Source organism: Fopius arisanus, unplaced genomic scaffold (assembly GCF_000806365.1).
Source record: "Fopius arisanus strain USDA-PBARC FA_bdor unplaced genomic scaffold, ASM80636v1 scaffold00065, whole genome shotgun sequence".
Taxonomy (NCBI): Eukaryota; Metazoa; Arthropoda; class Insecta; order Hymenoptera; family Braconidae; genus Fopius; species Fopius arisanus.
This window is the reverse complement of record NW_011887804.1, coordinates 487323-498444: the sequence shown is the minus strand read 5'-3', so window position 1 is coordinate 498444 and position 11122 is coordinate 487323. Positions and strand designations below refer to the sequence as shown.

General features: G+C 33.8%; 3 protein-coding genes across 3 annotated transcripts; 2 read left to right on the top strand and 1 right to left on the bottom strand.

Annotated features, from left to right (window-relative positions):
- The first annotated feature begins 1404 nt into the window (after positions 1–1404).
- On the top strand, positions 1405–2504 carry Akh (Adipokinetic hormone). Its single transcript, XM_011309194.1, has 4 exons — positions 1405–1493; positions 1694–1894; positions 1987–2203; positions 2287–2504. Coding segments are annotated over exons 2-4 (264 nt in total). The 5' UTR covers positions 1405–1493; positions 1694–1892; the 3' UTR covers positions 2332–2504.
- A 1093-nt stretch (positions 2505–3597) lies between these two features.
- On the top strand, positions 3598–9606 carry Gpat4 (Glycerol-3-phosphate acyltransferase 4). Its single transcript, XM_011309192.1, is given in 9 exon segments — positions 3598–3799; positions 5065–5544; positions 5627–5761; positions 6072–6308; positions 6549–6782; positions 7259–7374; positions 7446–7587; positions 7662–7870; positions 7957–9606. Coding segments are annotated over 9 exon segments (1794 nt in total). The 5' UTR covers positions 3598–3646; the 3' UTR covers positions 8045–9606.
- On the bottom strand, positions 9282–10788 carry mRpL43 (mitochondrial ribosomal protein L43). Its single transcript, XM_011309193.1, has 4 exons — positions 10487–10788; positions 10274–10380; positions 9973–10178; positions 9282–9773 (listed from the first exon to the last, which is right to left on the bottom strand). The coding sequence occupies exons 1-4, from the start codon at positions 10621–10623 to the stop codon at positions 9654–9656; spliced, it is 570 nt and encodes a 189-aa protein (XP_011307495.1). The 5' UTR covers positions 10624–10788; the 3' UTR covers positions 9282–9653.
- Positions 10789–11122: the final 334 nt, after the last annotated feature.

The window sequence follows — 11122 nt, the reverse complement described above, 5'->3', positions numbered from 1 at the left end:
AACTGACCTTTCGTTCTAATTCCTCCAAGATTAAACATTTATCGCGCGACTTTCCCGATGAAGTTAAAAATTGAGATTAAATCGAAAAAAAGATTGTCAATCTTTTAGATTTCGATGCGAATGAAAAAACACTTGAATAATTTGATTTTCATTTGGGAATCGATATTTTCATGCGTTTATACGACGAATTGCATTGCACACTTTCTCTCAAATATTCACATCGCACTGCCGTTATTGTAATAAGATAAATATCATCGAGTGTAAACATAAAATACGAATGTGTAATCGACTATTGCGTTAACCATGGCAAAGATTGATTTTAAAAATGCTATCGAAACAATTTGTTTCGAACAAACGAATTGTTGACGAAAGTGTAATGTGTATGAGCTTTACTTCGAATCATTGGAGATCCTAATATTTTATTCAATTATCCAAAATGTGAAAACAATAGGCAGAGACCTAGAGCGCAATGTGTTCCCCATAAAACAATTTTGTGATAACTTCCATTTTTTTGGGGTCATCTTTAGTCGCTAGTTTTCAAATTAATTTTTCAACGATTGTAATTAAGAATTATCAATTTTTTAGTAATAAAAATCAATAAAATTGAATACAGTATTCATCGGAATTCATTTCCAGCAGCACATGTTCCCAATTTCCATCCAGAATCACCGGTTGTCCATTTTTAATTGATTTTCACCGCTAATTTTGTATTAATAAAAAGGGAGCGCCTCTGAAAAGTCTGTTCACGAAAACCAATGTTTTTTTTTTGCTGTTCTGATATGAAATAGAACCAGATAAAAAATATAATCGACAAAATGCTGTGGAAAAATCCTTTCGGAATTACAGAGAAGTCATTTTTATGAAATATTCCTCTATATTTTTTATTCATTGTCAGGGAGGAGTGGAACGGACATGTTAAGTTTTACTTCATTATTGGATTTTTCTACAAAATTCTAAATTTGTTAAAACAAATCCTATAATTGCAATTGAATTGAGGGATTACATGTGGACAGGCGGAACGAACAAGCTTCCAACGAATTCAAAATTTTCATTAAAAAACCATTCTTTTTTACCTTTAGACTCATTACTAGGTCAGTTAACTAAATAATTCAATTGCAGTTGAAGGAATCCCTCCAATTACGTCTCAAATCTTTTCATAATAAAATAGCTAATTAGTAAGATAATAAAATATTTCCATAAATCTTTCGATCTTTAAAGATTATCCTAAAAAATAAACAGAAGCAACATGAACTGGAAAAATGATATCATTTATATCAATGCCTCATCAGCCAGAAACGAAAAAAAAAAAACTTTATCGAAAAAAAAATTGATTACCCGATTCATGTGGCTTCATGAATCTCTTCAATGAATGCTTCAATTTAATGAGAAACCTTTCTACGTACACTCATGTACGTAAATAATTGTCATTACGTCAGAAGAATTTTTTAAATCAATTTCTCCCAAAAATCCCTCAAATTTGTAAACAATTAAACGTAAGATTTAATTATTATATTCAACTGCGGTGAACCGTCGATTAATTAAACACGAACATTTCGATTATTAATAGTTTTTGCTCACTACGATAAATTGACGTCAAACTTCCTGTAGTATTGTAGAAATTAGGAATTCGCGAGTGTTTGAAATAAAAAATAGAACGAATTTTTCCACGTAAAGGGAAAATTAATTATTTCAGAGTTGAAGCGACTGAGGAAGTTGAATAAATAAATTGACGGAGGGTAGGAGGTGTCTCATGGGGTATAAAACATTCCAAGATCATCCGAGACTCTTCAATAAGAAATCGTACGTTCAATTGGCAACATCAATTCATTGAACAGCTATTAACTGTTCAAAAAGCGACAAGAAAAAAAGTTTCGTGTCTGTTTGTCATAGTCATGTGAGTGTCTCCATGGAATCCAATAATTTTCACTGTAACGTGTCAATAATTTCGTATTTTTAAATGAATTAATAAATAATTTTGTGTTTCAGGCATAACAAAATTCCTCCAGGCATTCTGGCGATTTTATTAATTGGATGCATAACACTTTTGTTTATCGGTACGACTGAGGCCCAATTGACTTTCTCAACGGGTTGGGGAAAGAGGAATAAAAATTTTGCTGTTGAAAACGGAAGTGGCACTAGGTGTTCAGAGGCCCAGGGAAAACCACCACTGGAAATATTGGTGAATTTGTATAATCTCATTCAGGTGAGTGTTTGTCATTTACTCCGATTATTTGAATTTTCGTATAAATTCTCATCTTTCGCTTGTGATTGATTTATTAATTGCAGAACGAAGCCAAAAGGGTAATTAATTGTGAAAAAATGAACCAATAATCGGCGTGAAAATGATTTCAATTACGACAATCCGTGGATAAGAGTAATAATTTCATTGCATCTATTGTTGCTGGAGATTTCGAGTTTTTAATTATATTTTAAATAGGCGAACGTGATGTGCTTGTAGAAAATTCTGTGAAAATTAGTGTTGAATAGAATTGAATAAAGTGTTTCAACAGAAAATCGTTGGGATGAAAATTATTTTTAATAGACATAATTATTTTTTGTTATTGCGAATGAAAACTTGTTAATGAGGGAATTTTCGGTGAAAATTATGGAGCAGATTGCTTTTTAATTCCACAATAAACGAGCCCAAGTAATTATAGTTTACGCCGGGATAATAAATGTGAGAAAGATACTACAAAACAAGTAAACTAAGTGCCTAGGGACCAAGAGAAGAGATGAAAATCGTAAACTCAAAAAGTAAAGAGGTCGTAATTACAGCAGATGTCTTTGATAACTTTTTGCAATTTCATACACCTTGTACTCTAGAGAGTCCATTAAATCGTGAAAATTACTCGTCCCAGGGTAATGACTGAATAATAAATTCAGGAAAGTACATGATGCCCTAAAAGGACATTCACTTTGAATAATAAATCAGTGAATTGAGCGGACTGATGAACCCCGAAAAATTGAGACTGAGTTTTCAATAAATTCAGAGGAGTCTGTGGCACTTCCAAAGGATTTCTAACACAAAAATAATTAATGCCATCCCTCATTCCTTCATATCCATATCCACCCGTGTGAACTAGATTTCACACTTATTGACATTTCAGAGAAGATTCTGCTGCAATATCATTTTGCATATTTTATATTTGAAATTTCTATTTTTTAATGTTTACCTATATTACTTCGATGTTCATTGGCAACTTGAGGCGTCAAATATCAAAACAAAATTCAAGCCGAATAATCAATCAATACAATTATATTTATTAATTCGTATTACTGGTTAAACTTTAGAAATTTATTGAATAAAAATTGAAATTGAAATAAAAATTGAATTTACTATTGATAAAATATGACAGGAGGAAATGCTCTAGGTAAATCCAAGTAAATGGGAGGTTAGGTGGAAGCTGGAGGATTTGATATGATATTTCTCCATCGACTTTACCAGCAGATGTTTATCGGGGATACCCAGATGGTCCACTAATGGCAGCACAAATCCTGGAAATGACATCGCGATGATTTTACCTTTCTCACAAAATTCTCTCGGGTGAAAAACGCCCCCAGATCGGGCTTGGAGGGACCCAGAAGTAAAAAAGCCCAAAGAATCGAGATTCGCTATCGTTTGTGTTTTTAGCAGACAGTATGCAAAATGGCGTTGTTCATGTCAGTGGTGTCTTTCACATTTTCGCTATTTCTCACGCCATTTCTTATGTTCTTACTTGCTATTATATTTCTCGCGTCAATCGGTAAATCATTTGGAATAAGAAAACTTTACATAAAACTGCTTCTCACATTATTCGAGGTAAACAAAATCATTAATTCTACTCAGGGCATTGACTGATGAAAATTTAACGTGTAATTATTTCCATTTTATAATTCAAATTCATCGCGCATTTTACGCAGAATATTTCTGCACACTTCATTTCTTTTTAATTTCCATTTATTTTTTGGAATTTTGACATTAACCTGAAAAAAACAACGATGAACATTTTATTGTGCATCGATTACTCGAGATATTGTTGTAATTCTGGAAATTTCACCTTTCTAAATTTCTAATTTATTTTAGGTGGAAGATTATTAATCTTGTAGGTTAGTCCATCTTCGGGAATTCCTGTGGCAATAATTTTTTTGCAAATTATTCAATATTATTATTATTTCATGTTTCGTAATGGATTAATGTAGGAGTTATATCATTTTTTTGTGGTTCAGGAAATAATCGCGTTTCATTTATTGGGATATTTACGAAACCAGGAAGTGGATAATTCAGTAAATATTTTCTTAATTACGGCTGTGGCACTAATTCACTCAGAACGAGTGGAAAATTAATAGCCATTTGTGAGTTCAGAAGGTTTATCTGTTTGTCACTGAATTTTTTGCAGATATTTGCCACATTTGTTTCATAACATATTAATTCGTCACTTTTATGTTATATTCATAACATTGTCTTTGTGCTATCGGCAAAGTGAGAAAATCGCAATCACAAATTGATTGCTGCAATTTTAATTGATATAATTTTTCGTTAATTAATCGTCAATTTTTTTTGAGATCTGGTAATTTTTAAACAGATCCCATCATTTGTGGAATTAATTAATAAAACTTCATTTCAGCTACAGTTTTATTAATTAATTCTAGCCTGGTGAAAATCACAGCTGACAGCAATAAAAAATCGATATAACAAACAAGAAAAAGTAGTAAAACGGATTGAAGCATAATCAGAATAAATGGAAGATGTAAAATTTTAGTATCAATATATATCGCGGGCTGTATCGAAAATTTACGATAAAGTTCGCAATTTTTTATCATGATCAAAGGTTGCTTTCTTATTCGAGGTATTCCCTGCCGAATGAGTCAACCACTGACCCTCGCCCCTTGAAAATTGATATCGATTTTTTTTCCACAAATGACAAAGTTCGCAAACTATCTCCCAATTTTTTGTGATAACTCAAATTTTATTTACCCAATTTTGTACTAACAAATTTTCAATAAAAAATGTTCAATAATTTACTTCTAGCATGAGATTTAATTATTCGGCAGATCTTATAAATGGTGTTTCTCTTCTGTTTGCAGTATGGTAGACAAAATATCGAGAAGGTGCGAAATGAAAAAAATAATTATGAACATGGTACGGGGGAAAGCGAGGACGAGGGTGGTGGCTCATCACCATCGACTGAAAAGCCCCCCACATCCAATAACTCCAAGGAAAACTGTAAAAACGGATCCATAGGAAACACAGTGATAGCAAGATCAAAGGAGCTTATCCTGGTACCTGAGCCGGAAACCCACAAAGACAATAATACCACTGAAAAACAAGAAATCAAATCAAATTGCGTTGACAACAAGAACGATGTAAACTATACTATCATAAAACCTGAGGATGGAGTATTATAAATTTTTTAATCATTCCAGTGCATTCTCACTCAACAGAAATCATTCGAGACCCTTGAAACAGTATTCGATCCAGCATTTTGTTTGGACTACATAAAAGCAGGGGTAGAGGCCATAATCGAGGATGAAGTCACGTCTAGATTTGAAGCTGAAGAATTAAAAGTATAAATTTCCCGCTAATTGTTGTAATTCCAGGAAAAATTATCCTCCAATAATTATTTTATTGTGGTAATTTAATTTCTAGAACTGGAATCTTCTCACGAGAACCAACAGAAGATACGAATTCATATCGTGGAGACTGACTGTCATATGGATGTTTGGATTTTTCATGAGGTACTGCTTCCTCCTACCCCTGAGAATTCTAATTTGCCACATCGGTGTAAGTACTCTCCTTCCAGATTAATAAATAACAAAAAAAAATCATGACTATTCAAATGAGCACTGGAGTGAGGTAATAGGATGAGTCTGAGCCACTGAGACAATTTTTTATCAAATTTCTTGTGAAGCACAACGAAGCTACCGAAAAAAGTGATTCCATAAATTTTATCGTCTGCCTTCTATTGAATCCAAAGATATCCATTAAAGACTCGTAAAGTGACGCCAATTCATCTTATTTTATCACTTCATACGTACGAGGAATTACCCATAATTGCCTCCCGAATTTCAATTATTTAAAAAAACTCTCTTAGGTTTTCTACCTTGTAATAGCAACAGCATTGGTTGGTTTCCTCCCGAAAGGCCGTCTAAAAACAGGGTTGTGTGACTTTGTGTATACAATTTACTATCGCATTATGGCTAGAGCATTATCAAGTGTAATAAGAATTCACAATCCAGATTACAAACCAAAACCAGGTGGCATTTGTGCAGCAAATCACACGTCAGTTCTGGACGTTTGCATCTTGTCAACGGAGACAACATTTTCATTGGTAAAATACGTGCAACATTACGAAATATAATGATCCCCGCTTGTCTTTGTTTCATTTGTGCAATTTCGAAGGGGAGGAACTGTCAAAATTGTCAGAGCAGTTGTTTTTCGTTACCTTCTGTCATGTCTGAATTATTTATGTGATATATTCCTCGAACAGGTATTGAGGAGATGTAAAGTATAAATTCGACAATTAACCGTTAAGTATTTTGCTCAGTTGGAAGAGATGTTGGTTTTGCAGGTGATGTGGCTGACAATTTGCACAGCAGTAGTTGGCTACATACCAGAGGGGAATTTTAAACGATGGGTTAACTACAATGTCTCCCTCATGTGTTTTGCCGTTTTATCCAGCGCATTGTCATCAGTTATAACGTACCACAACCCTGAAAATCGTCCAGTCAGAGGCATTTGCGTCGCTAATCACACATCACCCATCGACGTACTTGTACTCATGCGCGATAATTGCTACTCGTTGGTATGTCTCACATCATATTTCATCAATGCCATCTATTTTTCCTTTTTTGTTATTGTAAACTGTCCGATCTTGTCATCAGCAGCATGAATGTCTTGGCTTTTTACATTAATAATATTGTCATCATGTATTTTTTATAACACTCACACGCATGGGGTATTGTCATTTGACATATAAAATCTAAATATTAAAAGAATCTTCGATATCTAAAAAAAAACCTATGATTTATATTTTTTTTCTTTAATTAAATTCAATTGCTAACTACTATATTTTTTTTTCTTATAAAAAATAAGTTTTCAAGACGTGCGAATTCCGCCAAAAACCCAGATTTACTCTTTTTTTATTGTATCAATATTTATAATGGAGACAGTGGTATCCGCTGGAATATTGACGGTAATTAAGCCGTCACTGGAATTTTTTGTCTGGATGAGTAGAATTTTGAGAGAGTAATTAAAATCTTTTAAACATCGAATCCACAGATTGGACAGAGACATGGGGGATTTTTAGGGATTCTACAGCGAGCATTGGCACGTGCTTCTCCTCACATCTGGTTTGAGCGATCCGAGGTGAAAGACAGAGAAGCTGTTACCAAAAGGTTTCACCCTCAGCCCATTTCCCCTCTTTCTATCAGCAATTATTTTTAATAATGGATTCTCTCGCTTGCAGGTTGAAAGAACATATATCAGATCCTTCGAATCCTCCGATTTTGATATTTCCGGAAGGTACTTGCATCAATAATACGTCAGTCATGCAATTTAAGAAGGGCAGCTTCGAAGTTGGGGGTGTTATTTACCCAGTGGCAATTAAGGTATGGAATATTGTGATTTTGAGACAATTTTATACAAATTACAAGTGATGGAATTAATTATCTTCTCGCTACAGTATGATCCAAGATTCGGTGATGCTTTCTGGAATAGCAGTAGATACTCAATGCTCCAATATCTCTACATGATGATGTCTAGTTGGGCGATAGTTTGTGACGTGTGGTATCTTCCACCGATGTACAGGGGTGAGGGTGAGAGTGCCATCGATTTTGCAAATCGTGTAAAGTCTGTTATTGCGAGACAAGGCGGCCTTGTGGATCTCCAGTGGTTCGTGTCATCTCAACCTCTCGCTTTTTCCCATTATTTTTCATTTACATAATAATGCAAATAATATTGAGTAATTTTTTTTTCAGGGACGGTCAGTTGAAGAGGATGAAACCGAAGAAGGAATGGAGAGAAAAACAACAGGAAGAATTCAGTAAACGACTGAAGGTGGAATAGATGACATTCACTGCCTAGTCACGAACTTTTACAATAACCAAATGATCCAAAAATATTGGATAAACTGTGCGCAAGGCTCATATTAATCGAGTCAATTCGTGAGTGATTCATCGGGGCTAACTAGAGTTTAAAAAACAAAATGATATACACTTGGTAAACGAGACCCGAACGTTATCATTTGCAGGTTTGGTGATGAACCATTCACATAATTAATTTATTGCCCCGTAATTGATAAATTGTTTTACTGATGTCAAATAATTTATCCCTAGACAATTTTTGATAAATAGGTTGAATAGCAGTGGGCGTGGCTGTATTGATAAATTGAAGATATTTTTTTTTTCATAGAAATTATGAGATTTAACTAATTTTCTCCTGATTTTTTTGTTACCGCCGAACCAAAAATTATCTATGTATATTTTGCTACTTTTATATTTCAAATGATGAAAAAAATATTCTTCAAAGGCCCTTATACGAATCATTGGTTGGGTGGTGAATCTTTAGGGATTCGTAGTGAAATAATTGAGATTTGTTTGGATTTTAAGAGTTGGAATGAACGTGAGAATGAAAACCAATGGTGAAGTGGTACAGCGTAGTAATTCACGTGAGACTATTAACGGGGTAATTAATTATTCCATGAATGGAAATTAACGTGCACCACTTCACTATTGACCTCATCATCGCCTGATGTGTTTCAGGCTTTTTCGTGAATCTTATACGAGAAAACATCATGAAATCGATATTTTTTCTTTCATTATTCACTCATTACTGCCATCGATAATTAGTCTTGCTAATTTATATTTGCATTAGACGCTTCAGTTGAAAATAAATCTGGCCTGGTGCTTCAACAGAACAAATTATACAAAAAATACAATAGAAATAGCAGTTTTATCACTTCATTTCCCGTTATCGATTTTTTTCTGACAATATATTTCATTTTGCCTGAATGATTGTGGGTTAAAAATTAATCAAAGAGATTCATGAAAGTAATAATTCTCCATTAATAATGTTTATTTGTCAAGTATTTGTTAACGGAAGTATTTTTATAAAAAGAATAATATTTTACACGTTTCAAGTAATTGTCTGATATTTTTGTAATTTTTAACTTGACAAATAAACATGGCATTCATTAGTTAATTCATATTTTCAATAAAATGCATGCGAATGGCAATTCTTCAATGCATGCGTTAGGCGCAAATTGTTCACCTAGTCATTAATAATTTTGTTTATTATCTAGTACTATTTGACTCATTACGTTTGTCATCTGTTGGCATTGTACTTGATACTTGAGAAATCATTGCAATCGACTCTAGTGCAAACAGCCCTCGGTAAATAAAAAAAAAATTTACACGAAACATTTTCATTTACCATAAAATTCTCATATCCTGTTCATTTTTATTAGAAATACTCTCATTACATCTGAAAATTTATTCATACCGATTAAATCGTGAAGAAATTGTAAGCCTGAATATATGAAACGATGAAACTTGGTGATTACTGATCTTGCTAATATGTTTTCTAACGGGAAAGATAATGTTGAAATAAACGTTTGTATTATATATTTGGATTAATGCACGTTTTCTTTATGATCCTATGTACAGTATTATTTATCTCAAGATGACAAATTTTTTCCCTCGAGCTGGGCTACTTTTTGCGCTTTCTGGGCTTTGAAGATTTCTAATAATTTCTGCGTTGCTGTCTGCTCACGGGGTACCAAATTACCAATGGTACTCTGTAAAATAAATTGAATTAATTAAATTTCAATGGGAATTTCATAATTATGTAATTAATTTATCATCGAAAGGGATGGAGAACAGTAAATTGGTCGCATCTGCTGTTTCTGGAATTGTAGTCATGGAGTTATGAAGAGGATTGAGAGTTTGATATTTTAAATTACTAAAGGGGTAATTCAATTATGATTATTAACTCACGTCTGGGAATTTCGTGACATTCCACATGGGATTTCTGAAGGTGTAGGGAGTCCATGCTCCTTGAATGGTCGGGAATTCAGTATGGAACATCTTTCGTAATCTCAGCTGAGATCCATCCTTGGATTGTGTTCTCAGAAGTTCAATCCACTTGATAATATCTTCCTTTGGAAAGTCCTTTACGTGCAACCAGTGTCTCTCTCCATTAACTAAAATCCAAATCCAACATGAATAATAAAAAACCCCTGAATTTTTTTTTCTTACTCCTGAATATTATTCCATATTAAAAGGGATTTTAACTCACGATATTCTGCCACCAGGACAGGGGTTCGATGTCTTCTTGGTTTGACATACACCACAACTCCCGGATTTTCTTTGGCAAAATCGAGGAGATCATTTTCTAAAAAATCCCTACAGCCATCGAATTCAATGTGAGGTTAAGGTTCAATCTCACGGAGGAATTACATCTACCGAATAAAATAATTATGGGAAACAATTGATTTATACGATAACTCACCTCAATCCACGACTGCTCCCCGAATGTTTGCAGAATTTGATTGTTATTCGCTGTAATTGTCCGATGTAACGTCCAATACCGTTGGCTAATGGCGCCCGCAAAAAGCCGGATTTAATTATCAATGAATGATTCGACATGTTGATTGTACAGCTTCACTCAGACAATTATTTCTCCACTGAATTTTTTAATAATCAGTGTAACTTTTTGAATACAAAATTTCTCTCAATACATTGGAAATTACTGGGGGATGTATATGCAGAGCGGATTAACTAAAGTAGAGGCTGCAGAGCAAGGGTGGAGGGCGCCACACGTAATGGTGGGGTGTTTTTTTTTTATTAACCAAGTTTTTATTGCAATGCTGGGGTGTCCATCAAGTCGACGGGGTGAATTTTATTTTCTGCGGTATGAATGCTTTTTGTTTTTTATTTGTTTTACTCAAATTTAGTCGACTGCAGAACGAGCGGAAGGGGGAAGCCACATCTTGCATAATTTTAAACGAAAAAAATTATTCAATATATTGAAGATATACTACTAATAAAATTAGATTATTAGAATGAGCGCGTTGTCTTAATGGTAACGTGCTCGACTGGCACGCCGGCGGCCCGGGTTCAATCCCGGCATCATTCATTTTTTTTT

Excerpts from the sequence above, each read along its gene's own strand:
- Akh (XM_011309194.1), top strand. Across the intron at positions 2,204-2,286 it reads ATTTGTATAATCTCATTCAG|AACGAAGCCAAAAGGGTAAT; the intron begins GTGAGTGTTTGT and ends TATTAATTGCAG.
- mRpL43 (XM_011309193.1), bottom strand. The coding sequence starts at position 10,623 with ATGTCGAATCATTCATTGATAATTAAATCCGGCTTTTTGCGGGCGCCA. Across the intron at positions 10,179-10,273 it reads TGTCCTGGTGGCAGAATATC|TTAATGGAGAGAGACACTGG; the intron begins GTGAGTTAAAAT and ends TTTGGATTTTAG. Across the intron at positions 9,774-9,972 it reads ATGTCACGAAATTCCCAGAC|AGTACCATTGGTAATTTGGT; the intron begins GTGAGTTAATAA and ends TTTATTTTACAG.